The 25,230-nt window shown below is 40.4% G+C and overlaps 1 protein-coding gene and 1 long non-coding RNA gene across 3 annotated transcripts in view; one reads left to right on the plus strand and one right to left on the minus strand.

Moving 5' to 3' along the window:
* Window positions 1-13,467, minus strand: part of LOC110311692 (uncharacterized) — a 34,983-nt gene extending 21,516 nt beyond the window's left edge. Inside the window, exons 1-2 of the long non-coding RNA XR_002379986.1 lie at window positions 13,405-13,467; window positions 11,128-11,225 (exon numbers count right to left, since the gene is read on the minus strand). This is a non-coding gene — a long non-coding RNA (uncharacterized LOC110311692). The remainder of the gene's footprint in view (window positions 1-11,127; window positions 11,226-13,404) is intronic.
* Window positions 1-25,230, plus strand: part of Slc9c1 (solute carrier family 9 member C1) — a 65,760-nt gene that overhangs the window by 21,759 nt on the left and 18,771 nt on the right. For both annotated transcript variants that reach the window (XM_021185158.2, XM_021185159.1), the window contains exons 12-23: window positions 295-461; window positions 2,373-2,498; window positions 6,999-7,096; window positions 8,972-9,091; window positions 11,300-11,495; window positions 13,277-13,462; window positions 14,694-14,843; window positions 16,152-16,203; window positions 17,543-17,691; window positions 20,235-20,360; window positions 21,522-21,620; window positions 24,055-24,228. In XM_021185158.2, the coding sequence (XP_021040817.1) occupies window positions 295-461; window positions 2,373-2,498; window positions 6,999-7,096; window positions 8,972-9,091; window positions 11,300-11,495; window positions 13,277-13,462; window positions 14,694-14,843; window positions 16,152-16,203; window positions 17,543-17,691; window positions 20,235-20,360; window positions 21,522-21,620; window positions 24,055-24,228 (1,643 nt within the window). The remainder of the gene's footprint in view (window positions 1-294; window positions 462-2,372; window positions 2,499-6,998; window positions 7,097-8,971; window positions 9,092-11,299; window positions 11,496-13,276; window positions 13,463-14,693; window positions 14,844-16,151; window positions 16,204-17,542; window positions 17,692-20,234; window positions 20,361-21,521; window positions 21,621-24,054; window positions 24,229-25,230) is intronic.

Raw genomic sequence — 25,230 nt, forward strand, 5'->3', positions numbered from 1 at the left:
AGACAGCCAACTCCAGGTTCAGTGAGAGATCCTGCCTCAAAGACTCAGAGGAGGATGTGATTGAAAAGGGCATATAAATGCCAACCTGTGGTCTCTACATCCAACCACACAAGAGACGTGTACCTGCACGCATGCACATACCACACACATACACACACACACACACACACACACACACACACACACACACACACACACGGTTAGTGTTGGTAAGTAAAGAACAAAAGGATATTTTATAACTCTTACGAAAATCATATCTTTCTGTTGTTTGTACAATGTGCTTTTTGCCCTAAGGACTTCGTGATGTCACATCAACAAAATATAAATCGGTTTATTATACATTCCAACACTTTCAAGAGCTAACCAAATCTACAGCCACGGCCCTCAAATTTGACAAAGATCTTGCTAATGCTGACTGGAACATGGTTGACAATGCAATTATACTTCAAAATCCATATGCAGTAAGCACATAATAGTTTTCTATGCCACTAGAGTAAATATGAATGCCATTAAATGTAGATTTAATCATATGTGTTAATTCAAATTGAAAACATTTATAATTAAATCGTAGAGAGGTATATTGGTCACTCCTTATTTTCTGTAATAATAAGGAAAACATCTTAATACTGTAGATATTGCATGACAAAGTAGAAATCTCAACCAATCTGAATTCATAAGACATACATGTAAAGTAAAAGGAGAGAGCAACATACTGGCATGGCCTTTTAAAAATATTGTTACAAAGAAAAATGCCAGCCTCAGACAGGCTCACAAGATCAGGAGTCCGAATGGTCTTACAATCACTTATTTATTCATAGTTTATTTAGGTTATTATGCCTGTTAAGCACTGGCTACAACCAGTATGTATGGTTAGTTGCATTTTATATAAAATAGAGGCCCAGGTCAGCACCAAAAGTTTCTCTGTGTTTGAAATAGCACTTTCTATCTCTGAGCAATACTTAGGCATTTTAAAGCACTCAGGACATCAGCCTGGGCTACAAGAGAAGCTGACTCAAAAACAAAAAAACCAAAAAACAGTAGTACTCACCACAGCACTGAGTTATGGCTGCCATAGGGGAAATGGTAAAGTATCCCTGGGTCTTCCCAAGGCCATTCTTCTCTTCCCATGGCCTGAGCTGTGCAGCTTCTCATTGTCGTCTTTGTCTGGGTCACACTGTGTGAAGGGCCTGTTTTGAGGAATGCAGAGGTGTGGTCTCTAGGAAGTAAGATTCCAAGTCCATTTCATATTCATAATCTGTGCTTGAAGATGTAGCTGGGGACTCAGAACCAAGTCCTGTCCAGGAATACAACTGGAATTTCTGCTTAGACAAATACTGGGTTCATTCCAACGGTTTCTTCAGTTTTACTCCATCTCTGATTAGACCATTTTGCTGACCTGTCTCCTATCCGGATCCTCTGGAACGCCATTGATCCCCTGCCCCTCAGAGTCTGATGCACATTGTGGTACCAGGCATTTTCACCTCATTCCCCATTTGGTCATAAGGAAGTTCCCAGGCCACACTTGATAAGTTTCCAAAGCAGATGATCAAGGCCCAGCATTGTCCTGTTTGTGGTGCAGCCCTGGCGTGATTACCATGTTATAGATAAGACCTGGGCTTCATACTCAGAAGATCTAGCTTATATTCCAGCTTTTAACTCATCGCTTTTTTTCTTTTTAAAGCAGTAGACAGAAGCAGGAGCCTTGCACTAAGCAAAGCTAAGTCACACAAGGTGGCTGTAATTCCCCTGCTTCAGTCTCCCTTGTGAGTGGAATTATAGGTCTGTATCGATATCCCTAGTGTTCTGTCCTCTTGGGAAAAGATTTTTCTCTATGCTTCAGTTTTCCTTCTTGGCAAATTTTCCACACTTGCATCTCTTTAATATATGCTCACTTTGTTTTATTGTTTCTTGGTTTTGTTGTTTTTGTTTTTTTCTGCCTTGAATGATTCATTTAAACCAAACTCTAAGGGCAGCAGACACAGTGACAGCTACCCACCTCTCCCAGTTCTGACACAATGGGTGATACCAATGTACACATTTCCAGCAAGTGATGCTGAGGCTGTCAGGGAACCATACAGAATCACTAGCTCAAAGTGAGACTGTATATGTTTTAGCTTTTACAAGCACTCCATAACTCCATAGAGAGAGAAAGGTATAAATCCTTCCCTCCACCTGCCCACCATTTCATCTCCTATAGAACTGAGCAGATAGTGAGGCCACCTAAGCAAATGAGGAGCGATTGGCTATCTTTATATACCTGCCAGATTCTGTTATTTCCCAAAACAACTAATGTGATATAATAGACTGTTTTGCTAAAGGATATATTAATAATTATTTATTACATTTTTGCTTCTTTTCATTGGCTTTATTAGTTGAACCAAGAAGAAATAACAGAGCATCAGAAGGTGAAATGTCCAGATTGCAACAAGGAAATAGATGAGACCCTCAACATTGAAGCCATGGAGCTGACCAACAGACGTCTCCTGTCAGCGCAGATAGTTAGTTCTTCACTACACTCCTCTAAACATGCTGGGCATCCAAAGCTGTGCTGGGCAGCTTCTCTCTTGCTTGATATAGTTTGGTTACTTCCACGTACACAACTCAACACAGGCATGCTAGCACGAAGGCTAGTACAGAATACCAGCATTGGGGGAATTCAGAAAGAGAAACACTAGGGGTGGGGGGGAGGGAGGAAGGAAGGAAGGAAGGAAGGAAGGAAGGAAGGAAGGAAGGAAGGAAGGAAGGAAGGAAGGAAGGAAGGAAGGGAAACAGATGGAAGGAAATCTCAATGTATATTATATATAAAATGCATATTATTTCCAATATATTTTGTGTTATAGATACACTATATATTATATATATTCCATATCTATAACACATAATATATATGTATATAATATATTCCCTATCTATAATATAGAAAATAAAGGGAATAATATATAATAATATATACTATATATGTTTTTGTAAATAGTATATATTTACATTTTATATATAGTATAGATTATATATATACTATATATGTATATATAGTATATATATAAAGGTGTTTAGTTTGGAAATTTCACAGATGCAAATGGCAGCCTTCAGCTGTGTTTAAAACAGCTGGTTCCATAAGTCTACCATCTCTGATTCTAATTCAGGTATTTTCCACGAAATTCTCTAATAAATGCAGTTAGAGGCTATTGTGCTTTCATTCAAAAGTCAGTTAAGGATTAGAGATGCTCTGTGGTGAAACCATGAACAAGATTCTAGGCAGTTGCTTTTGGCCTAGTCTCAGCTTTCCCTCCAGGTCAGGATCCTGGGCACATGCTAGGACTCACTCCTTCACAGCTTCCATCTTCCTTCTCCTTACTTGCAGAACAACCCGTACTTTTCAACTATGGCAGCCTTTCAAGATTCTAAGCCTTCTTTCTGCCCTCTCACCCTGCTTGGGAAATGGGCAGTGTGTAAGCTCTGAGTTTTCTCTCTTCTGCAGTAATCAAGGCAGATAGGAGACATGTTCTCGTAGCCCCCACTTACTTGAAACCTAAGTGAAGCATCAGTGCCGTGTCTATAGTGGATGAGTAATGGGCTGCCAGGTACTGAATGTCACCTGCACACTTCATACTTGTCGCACCAGATTAAGTGTAACCATCTGTGGGACAAGACTGTCCTCTCTCATAGTTAGGTGAGCAGGTGGGAAAGGTTTTGTTGTCGGTTTTTGTTTTTGTTTTTGTTTTCAGCTATTCTTTTATTATGAAAGCCAAAGCCCCAGGGAGCTGTGGTCCCTAAGGTAAGCAGAGAAAAGACAGTCAGCAGGGTTTTTCCTTGAAACTCTCTTAGCAGCTTCTACAGCAAGGACAGGAAAGTGCCTCTTCTTAAATATATGCCAGCAGAAAAGAGGGCAAAAATGTGGGTCAGAAGGAAACGGGAATAGGAGAGGCAGCAAGCAGAGCACAATTTCAAAGTAGAAGGGGATTTTGAAAGAGTGGTGGCCTAACCCTGGATAATCAGGCCAGCCCTGCTTGGCTTCTTTTAGCTATGACGACTTACTGTTTGTGTGTTACGGAATCAGAAAGGGAAGTTTGAAATTGGTCTCTAACTCTGGGGAAAAAAAAAGGAAACTTCATGCCACATATTGTTACAGGGCTCAGGAAATTGAAATCACTTTTCTAGTTTTTCTGTGAAAGTCCCCAGATTGAAGCATTCTAGTGTAATAGAAAAAAATCTTTAAGATAGAGGTTGAAAAACACACTGTGGACAAATCAGCCACTTGTACAGCTGTATAACCTAAATCTGTCTGAATCGGCTAAGCACTGTCTTGCAATCAAGACAGCAGACTCTTTTCATATTGCTTTTCCAAATGCACAGCTCATCCTTCCCCATCACCTGAAGCACAGCCATCTACTTTCCTCTTAAATAAACGGCATCCTCCAGCCATCTGTCTCCTAAAGCCCGTACCTCCGCCCTCACCTCATTTCTGCTGTGTCTCCTTGATTCACTTGCCCTGGTCACATGTGTGCAGACACACTCCAGCCTGTCCATTGGTCACTCAACTTTGCCACATGGCTCCGCTTCCACATGATTTCTGCCATTGCTCTTCTGTCCCACGGCTACCCGCCATATCTTTTATCCATCGTGTTATTAAATTTTACTTTAAAAATTTTTATTGAAAATAGATTTTTCTCATATAATGTATTCTTATTATACTTTCTCCTCCCCTGACTCCCCACTGTCCTTTCTATCTCTCATTAAAAAACAAGTAGACATATAATAATAATAATAATAATAATGGTAATAATAAATGAGAATAGGACAAAACAAACAGAATAAAAGAGCCAAAGAAAAGCCCATGAAACATATATAGAAGCAGAGACACATTCACACACAAAGGAATTTCACAAAAACACAGAATTGGTAAACATAATATAAAGTAAAAGACCTGTAAGGTAAAAACAAACAAACAAATAAAAAGCATAGATAAAGTATTATGAGACAAAAATCCTCCCCCAAATACCAGTGAGTTTGTCATATTCTGGCTGTCTAGTGCTGTGCGTGATTGAGGCCTGACCTTTAAGTGTGGGTTGTATACCCAGTGAGGCTCTGCCAGAGAAAACTAATTTCTTCTTTTCAAGAGACTATCAACTGGAGATAGCTTCTGGATTAGGAATGGGAGTCTAATTTCTGTCTCAGTTCTGGGACTTGATCTGGCTCAGACCTTCACAGGTCCCGTGCGTGCTGCCACGGTCTCTGGGACTTCCTATGTGTATCAGTCCTGCAGTATTTAGAAGGACTTCTTTCCTCAGTGTGTTTGTTTGGCTCCTATAATCTCTCCTTTTCTTCCACAGAGTTCCCTGGGCCCTGAGGGTAGAGATCTGATGGACACATCCCATTTAGGACTGAATGTTCCGAGGTGTCTCACTGTGAACATTATCCTGCTGTGGGTCTGGGCCTTTATTTGCATCTTCTTCAGGAGGAAGCTTCTCTGATGATGACTGAGTAGGACACTGATCTAGAAGTAGACCACAATGTCTATCTAGTCTCAGATTTTTGTTACAGTTTATCTAGTCTCAGGTTTTTGGTCAACCAAGCAGTGACAAGGATGGGACCCACCGAATGGAGTGAGCCTTAAATCCAACAAGGCAGTGGTTGCTGACTCCTGCAAGCGTTGTTCAAAAAGAAATGCTCTTGTTCCCAGCAGGTTGCTCACTCTGCTCATGTCATTCCACATGGTTGGAGTCCATCTTCACCTTCACCGTCTTTGCATATTTCCTGTAATGTGGCCAATTTCTGGGCTCAAAATTCTAAGGCTGATAGTAGTAACAACTGGCCTCTTTCAGTCTTCCAAACTTTGTCATTCATATCTTAACTACTTCTGGTTAACTGAAAGAACATTTCCTCTACTGTTGTAGATTAGAAAAGAAAGTATGGTGTAGCAAGAGAATCATACAGAATGGCATTGCATTGTAATGCTGATGAGAAACAATGTGTCACACTCAGATAAGTCTGGGCTTCTGACATTATCTTGAAAACGCTGCCCTTTGCATCTGTCATAGAGTGAACTCGATTCCTCGTGAAGTGAAACATATATAGACTAATTAATTCAATAAGCGTTGCTTTCTACAACCAACCATTTTCATTTCTCTCTGTTTAGTGAAAATGATCATTTAGAACTTTACATTTTTTCTAGTCTCTAACCACTTCACTACAAACATTTCTAAGGTTTAATGGTATCCATATGATTTTCCACTTTCTCAGTTCTTTTTCCCCACAAATTACTATTTTTAACTTTAAAGATAATGAGAATATTATTTTAATTATATACTCTTCATGTGCATTAACGCTGTTTAAGGGGAAGACCACTGCTCTGTTGAATTCCTGTTGCCATAGGCATCTTTAATAGTGCTGGGGATCCACTTAGACTTGACCTTAGTACAAGGAGATAAGAATGAATCAATTCGCATTCTTCTACATGATAACCGCCAGAAGCTGGAAAGAACCTAGAACCCCCTGTGGGGGGTTCCCACAGCCTCAAACATAGTCCCTGAAGATCAGCAGATTGTCAGTAAGCAGCAAAATGGTGATTGCTTTGTCTTATAGACAGGGGACAGCAGAGTTGGGCTGTGAACTATTTGGCAACAGGGAATTCAACAAAGTGAGTTCCAGGACAGCCAGAGCACTACAGAGAAACCCTGTCAACTCAAAAAAAAAAAAAAAAATGACTCAAACTCGTTTTAACCCTTCGGGACTTCTAAACACCCTTAACAAATAAGTTTCACAGTGCAACAACCCCTAAGTTATTTTTCACATAACTACTTCTTGAAAAGCTGGTCACTGACTAGCAGTTCCAGGGTTTCCAATTGGCAACATGGTGGCCTGAATGCTGTAGAAAAATTCTTCCTGCAAGTATGTTATATAATTTGCCTTCTTTTTCATGAATTTTTTTCCTATGAAAGAGGTAATAAGTTGTCACTGTGTCCACAGCACATGTTAACTTTAATCAACACTTCTTTTAGGCGAGCTACCAAAGACAGTACAGGAACGAGGTTCTGTCCCAGAGTGCAGTGCAGGTGTTGGTGGGCGCAGCTGGAAGCTTTGGTGAGAAGAAGGGAGAGTAAGTACGGTGTCAGGGGAGGGCTTCTCCCCTAAAGCCCCTCTGCATGGGCATTTTCATGGTTGTGTGTTGTAACACCTCCCCTGGTCATCTGGTATCATTTGCACAAAGCACCCCCTGCTCTGCACACCATACTCAGTCCCCTCCTTTCCATGTCCCAAACTCAAGGCCTTCGGGCTAGTGTATTTGGCAAGCATCTTCCTGAAAGAAATAATCCTTTTCTCTTTCCTTTCCTGAATGCAGAGCCAAAGTGTAGCAAACTGGTTTTCCTTTTAGCCTCTCTGAACACCTGCATAGGGGCCAAGTGTCCCTTAGTCTCCGCAGATGCATCTTCCCAAAGCACCAAAGTTAACACCTGGTATAGTCTTTGTGAGCTGGGACTGATTTCCTCAGATCCGTCATCTCAGCAAAGCTGGTGTATTGGGGAGCACCCTCTGGTCACCATGGGTAGGGATATGCACTATATAATTAGCAGAAGGAGAGCAGTTAAACTGCCATGTAGTTGACACAGTGTCTACCCAAAGCCCAGACATACCTCCCAACCCTACATCTCCCCCTGAATGCTGAAGAAACTTAAATCCAGCTAAAATGACTCCAGGGCCATTTCCAGAGCCTGCTTTGACATGTACACTTGGCTCACTATCCCACAGAGAAGCCTGGGCTTCGGTAGCCCAGACAGTAAAGAGAAAAGCTGTTTATCAGAAGAGAATCATGGTTAATCTACAGCACAAGACATGTACAGAAGATGTAAATTCTCATGGTAGCCCAAGCACAGACTTCTCCCAAGAGCACAAGAGTTTTCATTTTCAGCCAATCTGTGCAAACCATTATGATACTTTATGTGTCAAGGTAAAAAGATAAAACGTGGGTTATTTAAAACCTGGGTTTCTTACCATGTATTTAAGGATGCCCATGTATGGCACAAGAATCTCCATTTGTTCTCCAAATCTGTGCCTTTCAAATGGGTGGATGACCTCTGCAGAATTGAAGGAGCTGGGCAAATGTATCTTTTTGAAACAATACAATGCCAATGCTCTGGGTGGAGAAGACAGATACACAGAACACAGTGGAAGCTTTGAAATGACTGAATAAATATCACCCTAAAAACCTTCATCAATATGTTGGCTTGGTGAGAGGCGGAGTGAGAAAAATAAAGTTTCAGAGGGGCAGGGGAGCCTCGATCTTTACCTTTAAAGCAGAAGAAACCCAGGCCCAGAGGGCTGAGAGAGAATTGACGCAAAGAGAGGGTACAAACAAATTCCTTATAAAATCAAGAGTGCTGACTGAGTAAGACCAAGTCACCACTTACAGATCAGAGCTACTCCAACACAAAAATTAAAAGAAATCTGTAAGAAGCTCCTGATAAGTGCTACCAAAATGCTTTTGAGCTCTTTGTGACATTGACCTCTCCAAGTTAACATGTGTGCCTTCTCATGGTGACTTCAACACAACCACTTGCCTTGAAGGGAATTGGGTGAGGTGGCCCAGATGCTTTATGCACTCCTGAATTTTGCCAGCCTGACATAGCTATTTCACCCCTATAAACAAGCTTGCTGCTGAGATAATTTCTTCATCACCAAAATTGATTATGACATCTAAAATGAAAAACCTAGATGTCAAATATTTGAAACATTGATGAATGTTAAGATTTCTAGGACTTGTAATCCTTAATAATCTGAATTCTCTTTAATAAGTTGGTCTCACAACCTGACTCCACAGATATATATCTACAATTCAAGACTTAGAGCCATGCTATGAGAGGGTTAGTCATTGTCACACAAAATAGTCCTCCCTGGTTCTGATGGTACTGCAATGGACTTATCTCAAAATATGTAAAATGCATTTAATGATTCTCTCTTTCTCCCTCTTTCTTAGATATATGAGTCCTGAGAATATAAAGAATTTTTCAGAAAGCAAAAAACTCCTCTCCTTTCTTAGAAAATTACTACTCAACTGGGTGTATAATACTAAAAAAGATAAAGGGGTTCCATCGAGGTGAGCAATGCTGAAATCAGAAATGTGATGGTAACTTTTGAAAGTTAGTTTCTTTTTAAATTATAATCTAAATAATTTGAAGTCGTTTATAATTTAATTCCTTACTCACATGAAAAAGTACTTAAGAGAAAGGGAGATGTAAAAGTGACTGGGAGATTTGGGAGACTGGGGTGTTTTGTATTTTTGGGAGGGGTTGGTTTTTTCGAGACAGGGTTTCTCTGTGTAGCCCTGGCTGTCCTGGAACTCACTCTGTAGACCAGGCTGGCCTCGAACTCAGAGATTTGCCTGCCTCTGCCTCCGGAGTGCTGGGATTAAAGGCATACGCCACCATGCCCAGCTGTGTTTTGCATTTATAAGGTGCTGTGTATGCTAGACAAATATTCTAGTACAGTGCTAAGTGTTCTCTTTTTAATTAGTATGGTATAAATATTTAATTATATTTAAATTTACATAATAATTACATAATTATATGCAATTATATTTAATTAGTATGTTATAAATATGTACAGCAATATATTTCTTATGACATTTTCATACACATAATATTCAGTTCTGCTGTCCACTTTTGTCACCCTCCAACTCTTCTAAACTAACTACTCTTCTACATTCATGTCTTTGAGTGTGTGTGTGTGTGTGTGTTGGGTGTATATGTGCATGTGTGTGTGTACAAGAGAAGAGAGAAAAAAGCTGTTATGCCCCCAAAATGGTCCAACGAGGAGCTAATCTCATCCAGTGATATTTATTTCATTTTCTTATATTTCTGGGATGAAGTGGGTATTTAAAGAGATCCAAGGATATTCCTGGGAAAGGGGTATCTGGAAAAACTATGGGCCTCATTAATGTCAATACATTCTCAAACAGTTCTATTTGCAATCCTTCTACTTTTTTAAAAAATAAAAATAAAAATCTGGAATTTCCCAGTCCAAGTATGAGGAAGGGGAACCTGGTACTCGTGGGAGCTGTGAAAGGAAAACGATTAAAAGGGTTTGTGGTGGGAGTCTGCACAGTAGCTAGAAAGTCTGTGATCTACTACTTACAAGCAGTGACAAAGCTGAAGAAATGTTCTCCCATCAGCTCTCAGCTGCATATATAACCACAGGAAAGAGGTGACCCTATACTCCAGACATTACAGCATGTCGGCTTCTGCATGACCTTAGCTGTCTCAGTCGTCTGCAGACCTCATACAGTGACAGCTGCTGTGAGCTCAGGCAGACCGCAGCTGTTAGACCTGAAGTCCTTTTCCTACACTCCTCTCCCCACTGTCTCTGACCCTTCTCCCACGATGTCCCCTTGGCCTCACAAAGGGTGAGATAGATGCTCCCTTAGGACTGGGCATTTAACAGTCATCTATTCTCTGTAAAATTGCAAAAGGGAGCTTCTCCTATCAAAGCTGATAGCAGCCACAGTAGTCTATGGACATAAACATGGCTCTTTAATAGGCTTGAGTGGGCACAACATGTCCACTTTGCACAATGATAGCAATAGTTTGCCCACTAGAGCCTACTACCTCCCCATCCAAAGGCTTTTTGACCAGTTGACAATTCCAGACATAAATTGCCTCATCCAATCAGAAAGCAATTGGTTGGCCCCCAAACAGCCTCACCACTGGTGCTGGTGCATTGGTTGGTTCATCTTGTCTGGCCAGTCCAGCCAACATGGTTTCACATAGTGTTCACAGGTGAGCAAGACTGGCCATGATATTTTTTTCCCTAGAAACTCCATGCCACCTTCTGAAACTATGAGAGCTAGCTAGCAGGAAGGAAACTCTGTTTCAGCTTGATTTCTCTATATCCTGTAACCAAGGCATTTGGGTCAAGCAGTAGAGTCTTACCAACTAGTGTTGGTAGGCAACCAGTAGCAGTAGCAAGTGCATGTATTTTTTTCCTGAGGTGGCATTAGGGGAAGCCTCAGGGATATTTCTGATCAACAGTTCATAGAGAAGTTTCTGCCCTTGGCACAAGGATTCTCATTTTAAAACTGTATTCTCCCACACAAGGTATTTCCAATGAAACTCTTTTTAAAAAAAATTAGCTTACCATTTGCCATATTTGATCAAGGATGCAGACACCAAACTAGTGAGGTTACAGCCTAGAATCCAGCAGAGTTCCCTGGCTCCAGTTAAGAAGGAATAGAACTGACCAAATAAGGAAAAACAATTCATAGAATTTTTTTAGATTAAAATTGTATCTTCCCTTCTTATTTTTTCAGATACATGTTTCTTCATGCATGCCATAAAATAGTCTTCACAAATGAATTTGAATATACTGGATACCTTGCGGTATTAATGAGCACATATCCTATGATAATCTGTTGGATTTCCCGACTAAAAGACATCTATGACAACGAGATAAAATGTGCTAACTACTATTTTCTTGCCTTCTATATTCTAGAGGCTCTACTTAAGGTAATATAAAATGTGTGCACATGAAAGCCTCATGGGAGATGAGGAAATTCCCTAATCCCATTTCAACATGAGCTGGAGCATTTTGAAATTATGTCTCTTCTTAAAGCACACTTTCTTCAGATACACCAGAAGAAGGCATCGAATCCCATTACAGGTGGTAGTGAGCCACCATGTGGTTGCTGGGAATTGAACTCAGGACCTCTGGAAATGCAGTCAGTGCTTTTAACCTTTGAGCCACCTCTCCATCCCACACAAACTTAATTTTTTAAAGTGACTTTGAGAGGGACAGTAGAAAATATGGATGCTTTAGGCACTGACTCTGTATTTGCCAAAATAAAAATTTTAAATAATATAGGTTAAAGAGATGCAGGGTGGGTTTAAACTGTATTGGTCATGTTCTTTTAACTTATTTTTCATACAATACTTATTCTTTACTCCTCCCAGATTCTAACCACCTCCTTTCTCTCTCTCTCTCTCTCTCTCTCTCTCTCTCTCTCTCTCTCTCTCTCTCTCTCTCTCTCTCTCTCTGTGTGTGTGTGTGTGAAAATCAAACAAACAACAAAGAAAACTTAGTAATACAAAACCCAAACAATGGAGGGATGGCTCATTGGTTAAGAGCACTGACTGCTTGTCCTGAGTTCAATTCCCAGCAACCATGGCATGGCTCACAGCCATCTATAATGAGATCTGGTGCCCTCTTCTGGCCTGCAGGTGTACAAGCAGGTAGAACACTGCACCGGATGCGTCTTTAAAACAGAGCAAAACAAAAAGCACACAAACCCCACAGAGTCCGTTTTGTGTTCACCCACTACTCCAAGACAGGATGGTTTGAAAACATAATGTACAAAAAAGATTTTCTGAAATGGACATATTTGAGCATGTACCACATGTGATGCCCTCTGTTAGCTTTACAATGTACTGAAATAAGAGGACTGGTGCACTTGCCAAGGCTGTTTTGATAAAATATTTACATTTCCCTAAGTTTTCAAGGTATTCAAAATGATTTATTTTACATCATCCCAAAACAAAACTGAGAGAAGAAAAGACATCCTTTCACCAACTTAATCTTTAAATCTTGAACTGACTTGATAAAATCTAGACTGTTTGAATTGCAATATATATGATTTCCTTACTACTTACATTTGATATAAATTAAATAATATAAACAGAAACCTCGGGATTCTTGTGGCATTTAGGACTGTTGGAAAGGTATCCTTGTTACAGGATATATATATGACTTTGTCTTGCCTTCCAACTGCTGACCAGTGAGAACTCCGGTGCCATTTGATGAATCTGCCTTTCGTCTACACCCGAGCTGTAACGTCATGCCTATATCAGTAGTCTTAACAGATTTTCTTCACTAATGGGTGGCATCCTGAGCATCCTCTGCTCGCTTGCCTACCTGCGCCTGGTATTACTGGTGGTGTTTCTGACATACTGCGCCCCAGGAAGATTAGGGGAAAGATAACTGGTAATGTTTGCATTCCCTTTCGGGGAGGTGGGCAATGCTTCCTCAGCTGAATTTAAGGAGTGGGCCACTGAGAGTTTGAGTACACTTGGTGATAACACAAATTGTTTGGCTGTTGTTCTTGTTGTTGTTGTTGCTGTTGCTGTTGTTTTGGCTGGGGGAAAGGTGTCAAGGACAGGGGGGGTTGGGGTGGACAGAGACGGACTGAGAAGTGAATATGATAGGGCTGTACCCCGAAGAGTCAATGAAAATATTATGTTGGCGGGAGGAAAAGCCGAAAACACGACAGTGTGATTTCTTTTTTTATCAACAGGTGGCAGCAATGAGGAAGGAATTTTTTTCACACACCTGGCTCCTGTTCGAGCTGGGGATTACCTTAGTCGGCACCCTAGATATAATACTTATCGAAACAGACTCCATTAGTTACAATTTTGACTTAACTGAGACTGTGGTCTTCATGAACGTGATTCGACTCCTTCGTATACTGCGCATCTTGAAGGTAAGGAGCAAGGGCAGGACACATGACTTCCGTTTCCACCGTCATCTTGGAGTCAGGGAATGTCAGTTAAAACCAGCCCAACAGGTTCAGGGAAAACATTTTCTGGCTGGCTGATGTTTAAGCCATTTAGCTACTTTTAACAAGTCAAGTTTTAACATTTTATGCTATGAGTACTCATAATATAAAGCAGTTTAGCTCATAGAGCTATAGGCACTCATCACAGCTTTCCCTTTTAGTGCAGAGTGCTTGAAAATCCACAATTACGTAGTTACAAGTGCATTGTAAGTAGTGCTTTTTTGTACAGTTTACCTGGGAGTCAAAAGATAAAACTCATCAAAACAAATCACCACACAGACCATGCATATGGACAAAGTCAAATGTATATATTCACACAGTTCAAAGACTAAAATAAACACATATCATATTGTATAAATTCGGTGTTACACAAAATTGCTTGCCTAATCAATGTTGCTTTACCACATCTGATGGCAGTTCCTTGCTTCTTATATTACATAAGTAGTTGGGAAGTTGTTCCATGATACATCAAAAGAGGATGTTTGGGTGCAGACACAGTCATAGACTATTGTCTTTCTTACACAATCTTAGAAATGCTTTGGAGACTAAGCCCTAAAACCAAGCCCAAGGTCAGCCATCAGTGTATACTTCTGTAGTATTCTTCAGGACAATACATCACACTAGCACACAATTTTATCTAAGGACACCAAGTCTACAGTATTACAAAGTCTATAGTTCTTTCTTTCCAATATGGAGTATACGGAGTCTGCCGAAGAGATAAGGAATTCGGGATCTGTCTAAGAAAACTGTGGAAATGTATTCAGAGAACTCTGAATGTTTGTGTCAAATGGTAGACCTTGTGAGTAGGAAGAGAAACTAGATGTCATCTTTATTCCTTTGAAGCATGTTGTTAGAAGGGAAATGGCATAAGAATCTCTACATCCCAGCGCCCTGGAGCAGAACGGCTGCAAAATAATAGCATGCTGGTTAGTTTCCGATACCTTTGATAAAGAGCCATCACCAAGGTGGCTTAGAAAAGAAAGACAGGGGCACAAGTCTGTTGAAGGAGGGAGATATGGCAGCTGCAGCAAAAGCTATGGGCTCACATCTCGTACTGCGGTCACAAAGCAGAGAAAGAAATGAGGCAAAGTAAGCTAAGCATAAACAAAACTATACAGGTAATGCCTAATAATAGTTCCTTTTTTTTTTTTCTTAGCTTGTAACACCAAAACTGCTGCAAATCATAGACAAAAGGATGAGCCAGCAGATATCCTTTCGGTATTCTATACTGAAAGGCTATGTCCAAGGGGAAATGGATGTACTGAATATAATTGATCAGATTGCAAGTTCCAAACAGACTAAACAGGTGAGAGCAAACGCAAACATGAGGAGCAACCACCACTCTTTTTACTGCCCTATTGCTGACACGCACATGTCCCGAGTGTCTGACTCCTGGCTTGCTATATCACTTATCTTATTCAACAAGAAAGTCTGTAAATGCTAGTGCCATATTAGCATACTAGGAGCTTCCTGGAAGGTGCCTTTGCATCCTTGCAAAGGGTTCAACCCTCTCTTAGCGCAGGCTTCAGGATTAGTGAGGGACGAGTGCTAAGCGAGGAGTGGTGGCCACGGAGTTTCCTCACCATTTCCCAAAGCTCCGACCATTTCTTTCCACTTTTCTGGTTTTGGTCCAGATAAAAACTAAGGAAAATAGCAGCCACTAGCCTGAGAAAAGACAGCATTTAAAAGACTGACAGTTATCTGCATGTACCCAGTCGTCTGTTCGCATTGTGCAGATGAGAAATGGGATCAAATGAGATTCATTTGATCATGCCTATACTTCCTTGGCTGGTAAGTGGCAAACACAACTCTCAGACCTAAATACTAGAGCTTTCTTTTTATTCTGTTTGAAACATATTAGTGTTTGTACTATCTAGGTGGTACACAGCTATGCAGAATTCAAGCTTGTCTTCACTGCAGTTTGTAACACTTGAATGCCAAATTATATGTGCCAAAAGCATAGTAAAAATATTGCACACCAAATTAACGGTAGGACAGCATTTCTTTCCTCTGCTACCTGCAAGTATAAGCCAGTATTCCTAAGTTTTCTTACAATCTCTCACGACTAACACCTAGCAATAAGATTTGAGAAGGAAAGGAAAAGACACAAAGGACTTGGGTCTCTAAAATATCAATAAATTTTTGTTACCATTTCAATTCTCATACTTTGGTCAAATGTTCTATGTGTTTAAGATTGAGAACCACCCCAGTGTTCCTAATTTGAAAGCTCACTGCCTAAATTCAATTCTGATCCTTAAAACATTCTCCTTCCTGCATAAAAATACTTATTTTAATTTTATGTGCATGAATGTTTTGCATGTGTGTATAACTGTGTACAATGTAGATGCCTATTACTCAGTGAGGCCAGAAGAGGGCACCAGGTCCCCTGGAACCAGACTTAGGAACAGTTGAAACTGCTTTGTGGGTTCTGAGAAATGAACCCCAGGTCCTCTGCAAGAGCAGGAAGAGCTCTTAACTGCTGAGATATCTCTCCATGCCCTCCCTTATCCTTTTGAATAAACTTATCAGATTAGCTTAAAAATCAGTTACAAATGCAAAGCTCCTTTGTAATGGTTTATTTTCCCAATGAAGATGATATCTTTTTGTTCTATAGATACTGTTAAAGCGGGTAATGAGGAATATGGAGCATGCTATGAAAGAGCTAGGTAGGTACCTTCACTCTAAATATACAACTTAACCATCTCTTATAGTTATGACAACCTCAGAAAAGCCATGGTCTGTACCATGTAGTTCTGCAAGAGACCAGAAGAAGGTAGACTCGCTTGGAACTGAAGTCAAGACAGTTGTGAGCTTTCATGTGGGTTCTAGGAGCTCTTAGATAAGCAGGTGTTCTTAGTCACTGATCCATCTCTCCAACCCCCAAAACCTAATTCTTAACAGTAAAATGGTAAACTTAAACAAATAATATGGTTGTGTTTTCTATGGAATGTAATGTTAGTGTAAAGTTATATTAACATATAATAAATGTATTAGTGTAGTATTACCTCATCATATTTGTTCTCTGCCTGAAAAAATACAGGTTTTTAATGTGTTTTCAAACGATCCATGTTACCACACTAAGATCCTGTATGTCATTTGTAGCCTGATTAATTTCCCTCTCTTCCAAACCAGATATAACTTGTGCCTTCATGAGTGACTCAAAGAATATCGCCACAGAGACTCATGACTTATGGGTTGAAATCAGAATAGAGCCCGAGGGTCTCTCTGAGGAGTGCAGAGGGCTCAATGCCCACCTGGCAAGAGTGTCACCTTTGAGTTATGCCAGGCTGTACCTCTGGTATAGGGAAAATCCTGAATAGAACATGCACCCTCATAACATAGGGCTCACATGTGAAAACAGGGCTTGGCAGGAAGTGGCTGGCAGCAAAAGAGCCCAGAGAGCCTGGGGGTGGAGCTTGATTGAGCTATGTGGCAAATAATCACAGGGCAGAGAAGCAATCATGACTAAGGGAAAGCCCACATGTCCAGAGTGAGTGGAGTGAGGTTTAAATGGGCATCTAGGAATCCAGAAAACATAAACAAAATGACACATACAAATGTGTCTTCTAGATTCATCAAGAGAACATGGGGAAAATGGCCCAGAAAAAGTCAGCTATATGACTTAGTTGGAAACCATAGATGAACAAGCAGTACATACTCAAAGATCCTGTTTTGAACCGAACAAGAAAATGGATTGTAAATACCAGATATGTGGCCCCAAGCATGCTTCCAGGGCCCAGTGATGCTGGGCCAATGTATCCATTAGTTTAAGGGCAGGGCTTTCCATCCCTTTTCCATAGGCTCAGCTCAAGTGTGAGTGTTATCCAAGAAAAGGGCTGAATCTCATCACTACCAGTGAGGGGCTGGAGACAGCAGGCCTGCCAGTGGAATGCTTGTCCCAGGGTGAATGTTGTACCTTTTGGACTTAGAGGAAACTAGTTAGCTTCGGGTCCTTACTTAAGACAATCTTCTCATTTTACCTGAAAATATTGCGCTGTTCTTCAGGCTACTTAGAGTATGATCATCCGGAAATCGCTGTCACTATGAAAACCAAGGAGGAGATTAATGTCATGCTCAATATGGCCAGAGAAATTGTCAAGGCTTTCAGGTCCAAAGGAATTATACACAAGGTGGAAGGCACTGAGATTAACAAGGTGAGATGGCTCATTCTCAGAGTAAGCATGTAGATTTGTGACATAAGTCACTGAAAGGATGAGACCAGGATATTAGAGGTTTCACTCCTTTGTGCTTTGTGAGCATGAAGCATGTGCAAACTTGCACTAGACTGTCGGATCTTCGAGATGTTAAACGCACTCCTCAGGATGTTCACAAATAGCATCCAAAGACGAACCCAAGTGCTTCACTATAAAAGTAAAACTAGACAGAGCAAAAGCAGCATAATAATGGAGGACCAAAAGAATTATCAGTGTGTTAAAAAGACAAATAGGAGAAAACAAAACACGTCAGAATGGCAGAAGAAAATCTTGTGGGGAGTTGGAAGAAAGTAAGGTGTAGATATAAGATTTTAAAGACAAATATTTATAGAAACTTACCTTAAATTTATATTAAGTTCTCCAAATGAAAGGCAGAGAGGAGCAGAAAGGCTAAAACTAACATGATCAAACCACAGGCTATTTTCAGAAAATAAGGAAGTCGAACCTTTACCTAAAACCAGGCAGATAAAATAATTCAAACTGCATACATGGCCTAAAAATAAAATCTAAAACCATAAAATTAAAGGAGAAAACATAGGGCAAAAAGTCCATCACTACTTAGACTGACTTATTGAAATTAATGCCTAAAGCACACATAGAAATAGAAAGAAGGAAAGACAGAAAGAGCACTTTAAAATGTTCATTAAATTATCACATACTAAAAAACTTATTCACAGACTGAGATGGAACATTTTCAGTATATATATTTAAGATATTGATACATAGAGAAATTTTCTAAAGCTAGTCAAACCTGATTTTTAAAATGAAAATTGATCTGAAAATACATTGCACCCCCCAAAAAAAGACTTCTAAATAGCGCAGTAAACATGTAGAAATTTGCCTACTGTCATTTATGCCCAGTGAAATCAAAATGTAAACAAATGAGACAACAAACAGAAATGACACCACGTCTCCCTGTCACACAGACTCAGGGAAGCAGAAAATACATGTCAGTCAGCAAACAGAAAATGGAATCCCTGTGCACCATTGGTGGGAATATAAACTTGTACCGAGTACAAGAGTAGTGAAGCTCTCACAACACATTTGTGTTGCTATTTTGTCTAGCAGTTCTTTGATATACACTCAAAGGTAGAAAAGAGCCGAGTCTTTAATAGGGTTCTATATCTGTATTCATAGAAACATTATTCACAGTATCTGCCACACAGACAGATGAATGATGATAGAGAATGTACTATATGTATAGAGTCGAATATCCTCAGTCTTAATGAAGGAAGAAATGCAGGACATGGGTGGATGAACATGGAAGATTCTATGCTGAGGGAAATAACCCAGTCACAAGCACTGTGCAATTTACATAGAACGTTGCAAAATGAAGGGCTCTGGCCAGTGGCAAGGACTGCACAGTACAGATGTGGTCAGTTAATGCCACCGCAGCACAGTGTCAAAAACAGCTAACGCAGCAAACTTACCCTATGTAAACTTACACCTTAGCACAAGGAGATTTTGGAAATTTTGAGGGGTTATCTATTACTCTAGAGGTTGAGCCATGCTACAATAATAAAATATTGCAAAATTACAGGAAAAATGGGGGAAATGAGTGGGTAGAACATATTTGAGTCCAGCAACAGGCCAAAGACTTACATGAAAATAACTCTGAAACTCTAAAATCACTATAATGCTATTTATAGAAATTTTTTACTCTTTATGAGGAAAAAACTTGCTAAACTACTCACTGCAAAGTCCGTATTTTTGTTTAATTTACATAGATCATACCACATCAGCTGTAGAACTTCACACAGTGAAATGAATTGTGAGTGAATAATGTAGCAGTGGTGTTGAGGACTGGATCTCCTGGAGCTGGCCTTGCAGGCAGTAGGTAGAAGAAGCAGAGGGATCACATCCTCAACCTCAAACATAAAGCAGAGAAAGCAAATTGATGTGGGCCAGGCTAGAAACTCTAATCTGACTCCTAGTGACATTCTTCACCCAGCAGGGCCACACCTCTCAAACCATCCCCGAATAATGTCACCAACAGAGGACCAAGTCTTCAAACATGTGAGCCTCTAGGGAACATTTCTCACTCAAAGCACCACAATCCAGAATAAGAAACTGTTACGTGCTGTGGCTTGGGTCTGCGTACAGTAAAAAGCTGCTGCTGCTGCTCTTTTTGCTCCTCCTCCTCCACCTTTTCCTCTGCCTCCTCCTCCTCTTTCTTCTTCTTGTTGTTGTTGTTCTTCTTCTTCTTTTCTTCTTCTTCTTCTTCTTCTTCTTCTTCTTCTTCTTCTTCTTCTTCTTCTTCTTCTTCTTCTTCTTCTTCTTCTTCCTCCTCCTCCTCCTCCTCCTCCTCCTCCTCCTCTTCCTCTTCCTCCTCCTCCTTTCTTCTTCCCTCTTCCTCTTCCTTCTTCCTCCTCCTTCTTCCTTCCTCCCTCCCTCCTTCTTCTTCCTTCTCCTCCTCCTTTTTCTTGTCTTCATTCTGTATACACAGTTTTTTTCACCTTCTTTCTTACATATTGTGCTTCTAGTTAATCATGGCCAAAAAGATCCAGGTGCTTGATCTGCAGTCTGTTATCCAGCCATTTAATGTTGAAGAAGCCCCATGCAATATCCCATGGCTTAGTGAAGATCCTGAAGCCATAACCTTTATTCAGGTAAAATTTTCACCTCCTGATGATGCCTTTAATGCACTACCAAATAATCATGAAAACAGTAAGGATTTGACCATGATACTCGCTAGTTAAAACTCTGTAATTGTCCCTTGCTATCTATAGGCTATGATCAACATCTCTTTGAGTACAACCCACAGCCCTGGGACAAGATGCCTCCCACCTGCCTCTTCACCTTCAGCTTCTGTTTCCTACCTGCCATATGCCCTTTATTTTGTTTATGCTGAACTATTGGTGGTGCCACTCACACTAAACTCTCTTCCAAACCCGCTAATCTGTGGATTCTCTGTGATTTCTTGGAAATGCCCACTGGTCCTAGACCCTTTTCAATCTATCCTTACTTGTTACACGTCTGCAAAGTACCAGACATAGTCAGAGATGTAGGTCCTTGGGCTAATTTCTCACCAGAATACCATTGTGTTGTCTTTGGTGTGAAATAAGAAATGTGTTACTATTGTTTCCAGTATGCATGTGTGCTGTCCAATTATATTATACTGCAAGTAATTTTACATCTCTGCCCCCACTGCTTAGTTCATTCGTCTTTCCTTTTTCTTTCTTTCCCTTTTGTTTTTATTGTCATTGCTATGTATTGCAAACTGGCTTCTAAGTCTCACTATCTTGCCTCAGCTTCCCACGTGTCAAATTACAAACATGAGCTACCAGGTCTGGCTTCGTTAATCCTTTGAATACCCACCCTACCATTCTCATTGATTGCTTGCAGAATGAGTAAATCAATAGCATGTTTTAATGGTATTCTTTTCGGTGCTTGTTGAGTACCAAGCTTAATCTTCCCCTTAAATATTCACAATGGGTTGTTATATACTTAGATTTTAGAGTGCCCGAGATATGGACACGCCATTCATCCTGTCTACCTGAAACTTTTCACCTAGATGAAGCGTTTTCATTCTCTCACTCTGTTCTTATTTCTAGATTATTTTTCTTCATACATGTATGAGATTTGGATACAAAAATTATATTTGCGGATCTCCAAATTCCCCTGCATGCATTTATAATCCTCTTTTCTCTCACAAAATTGCAACCGACACAATCTCTTAGATATTATTGAGTATTTAATTTAAATGTATAAAAGCTCTCTTAAAGTATAGATCAACATCCCAAATTTCTTTTTTCTTTTTTTCTTTTTAGGAAAAAGCAAAAGTTGTAACATTTGACTGTGGAAATAACATATTTGAAGAAGGGGATGAGCCAGAAGGAATCTATGTAATAATTTCAGGCATGGTTAAGGTAAAGCAGAGATGCTTATGAATGTGGTTGTGAACATTCAAGTTGTTTTTTTTTTTTAAGAAAAAAAAAGAACTTTGCAAAATTAAGAATTAATGACTTTTCATGCTATAAAATGAAGAGACGCTTTCTTTTTTATTTTATTTTTTTATTGATCCTTTATTCATTTACATTTCAAATGGTATCCTCCTTCCTGGTTACCCCTCCACAAATCTCCCATCCCATCTACTCTTACTCCCTTTCTTTTGACTCTGTAAGGGTGCTCTTCCACCCACTCATCCACTCCTACCTCACCTCTCTAGCATCCCCCTATGCTGGGGCATCAAGCCTCCACAGGACCAAGGGCCCCTCCAATTAATGTCATATAAGGTTATCCTCTGCTACAAATGTATCTGGAGTTATGGATGCCTCCACGTATACTCTTTGTTTGGTGGTTTAGTCTCTGGAAGTTCTAGGTGGTCCAGTTAGTTGATACTGTTCTTCCTATGGAGTTGCAATTCCCTTCAGCTCCTTCAATCCTTCCCCTAGCTCTTCCATTGGGGTCCCCAGGCTCAGTCCAATGGTGGCTGTGGGTATCTGCATCTGTATTGATCAGGTACTAGTAAAACCTCTCAGGGAACAGCCATTACAGGCTCCAGTCAGGAAGTACTTCTAGGCATCAACAAATAGTGTTGGGTTTGGTGTTTGCAAATGGGATGGACCCCTAGGTGGGGAGGTCTCTGGATGGCCTTTCCTTCAGTCTCTGTTCCATTTCTTGTCCCTGTCTTTCCTTTGGACAGGAACATTTCTGAGTGACCAATTTTGAGATGGGTGGGTGGCCCCATCCCTCAACTAGGGGCTGTGCCTATTTGCTGGAGGTGGGCTCTACAGGCTCTATCTCCAATTTGTTGGGTATTTGGCTAAAGTTATCTCCATTGAGTCATAGATGGCTAACATCCAAAATATAACAAAGAACTCAAGAAGTTAGACTCCAGAGAACCAAATATCCATATTAAAAATGGGATACAGAGCTAAACACAAAATTCTCAACTGAAGAATCTTGAATGGCTGAGAAGCACTTAAAGAAATGTTGAACATCCTTAGTCATCAGGAAAAAGCAAATCAAAATGACCCTAAGATTCCACCTCATACCAATCAGAATGGCTAAGATCAACAGACGCTGGCAAGAATGTAGAGAAAGAGGAACACTCCTCCAATGATAGTGGAACTGCAAGCTGGCAAAGTCACTTTGGAAATCAATCTGGCAGTTCTTCAGAAAATTAGAAATAGTTCTACCTGAAGACCCAGCTCTACCACTCCTGGGCATATACCCAAAAGATGTTCCAACATATAACAAGGACACATGCTCCACTATGTTCATAGCAGCCTTATTTATAATAGCTAGAAGCTGGAAATAACCCAGATATCCTTCAACAGAAAAATGAATACAGAAAATGTGATACATTTACACAATGGAGTACTGCTCAGCTATTAAAAGCAGTGACTTCATGAAACTCACAGGCAAATTGATAGAATTTGAAAATATCATCCTGAGTGAGATAACCCAGGCATAAAAGAACACACATGGTATGGATTCACTGATAAGTGGATGTTAGCCCAAAAGTTCTTAATACCCAAAATACAATTCACAGATCACATGAAGCTCAAGAAGAAGGAAGAACAAAGTGTGAATGCTTCAGTCCTACATAGAAGGGGGAACAAAATAATCATAGGAGGTAGAGGGAGGGAGGGACCTCGGAGAGAGACAGGAGGAAGATGGAAAAGGGGGGGAGGGGACAAGATCAGGTATTTGAAGGTCAGGAGAGAAGTACATAGGGTCAGGAAAATGAATTGAGAGATGTAGCAGTGGGAAATGGACAACTGGGAATAGCCACTAGAAAGTCCCAGAAACCCGGGAAGAGAGAGGCTCCCAAGAGAGCCTTTCTTAAGAGAGCAGTTAGCATGAAAATGGTGATTTTCAAAACCAGACACCATGACCAACAACCTGCTACCTTCCAAGCTGTACCTTTCTTTCTTTCTATTTATTTTCTTCAAACACTGCCCCTTCCTGTTCCCCTCCTCACTGAGACCCAGCCTCACCCCCATCTCCCATCCTCCTTCCCCTTCTCTTTTGATAGGTAAGAGGAAACTACACAAAGAACAATCTCTGAAGATGTAAATTTATCAATTGTGGCTCTTTGTGTGTTTACATGAGTGGAAGATTCACCCATTTAAAATGGATACACGTTGGCCTTGACGAGCAGTCAGAAAGAGCTACCTGTTTCAGAATATTCTGTGGGAAAGTCACTGCTCATTTAATAACTTTATTTTAAGAGGAACTATTTTCAGGATGCTGCAAATACAGTGTAATTGTTAAACTCGAAGCAGGAAAATGGCAAGCAGTTTGGGTGACGTAAATTAACCGGCATATGTGTTTTTCTCTCTTGTTTCTTAACAGCTTAAAAGGTCAAAGCCACACCTGGAGATGGAAAGAGTATCTGCAGAGTCAGAGATTAAAATTCATCCACTGCCCCACACAGAGTACCTGCTCAGCGGGGAGATAATAGGGGAGTTAAACTGTCTGACTAAAGAACGGATGCAATATTCTGCCACCTGCAAAACTGTTGTGGAGGTCAGAACAGCTCCTCTGCCATGATGCTGTATCAAACTTAGAATGTTTTTAGTGCTTAGCATGTGCCTAAGGGCCAGCAGCCATGTGTGTTTTTAAATAGGAAAGGTAAAGAAACACTCACTGTTTACCATTGGATACATACTTTACATAACTGTTTGTTGAAAATGGCTTGTTTCTGAACAGATCACACTGAACCAGCACAGTTCCCACCAAAGAGGTCCTTTATTGAAAGGGGGGAAGAAGCGAGCAAGAGGAAAGAGAGAAAAATAGGTTGGGTTTCTGTCTTTTATCAGAACCTTAATGTAGGTAACCTAGCTGATGACACACACAATCGATGTGGGTAAGGGAGTGCAGTTGCCATGGCAACAGAGGCAGGAGGGTCCCAGTCTCCTAGGGATGGCATCATCACTGGATTCAGAGGCTAGCTGTAAACAGCTTCTGATGCTAACAATAATGCCCTAGCAAAATAGTTTCAAAAGTGAGTCTACCACAATGAAAGAATTTAACCAGGAAGTTTGGGCCATATGAGCTGTTTCACTAAGATGTATATAAAGTTTAAGTCTGGCAAATTCTTACTCCAAATGAAGATTTTAATCTAGCTGTGTGGTTTTTTTAATTTGTGAATTCATCAGAATAAAAATTGTCTTTATTTAAAAAGGACAAGAAAAAGAAAAGAATGTAAATTGTAAGATAAGGAAGGGTCAGCACTGGAATGTATTGGTAGGAAAGCTGATCAGAGGGGATTAAAAAAAAAACCTCCCTCCCACTCGAGACATGACTGAGGACAAAAATGATCAGTGCACCAGGGGTCTCCAGTGGCCCCCAAAAGAATAATGTCCACCCATGAAAGCACAGGGAAGAAACGAAAGCGAAGGTCTTTAAACCCGGAGGCAAAACTATGATCTGGAAATGGTTTTCCAGGAAACACAAGGAGACAAACAAGTCAGTGAAGCCAAGAGGGAAATCATCTGCTTTATCTACAATGTGAGACATCCTGAAGGA

Source organism: Mus caroli, unplaced genomic scaffold, assembly GCF_978045245.1.
Source record: "Mus caroli unplaced genomic scaffold, Mus_caroli_1 scaffold_17, whole genome shotgun sequence".
Classification (NCBI taxonomy): Eukaryota; Metazoa; Chordata; class Mammalia; order Rodentia; family Muridae; genus Mus; species Mus caroli.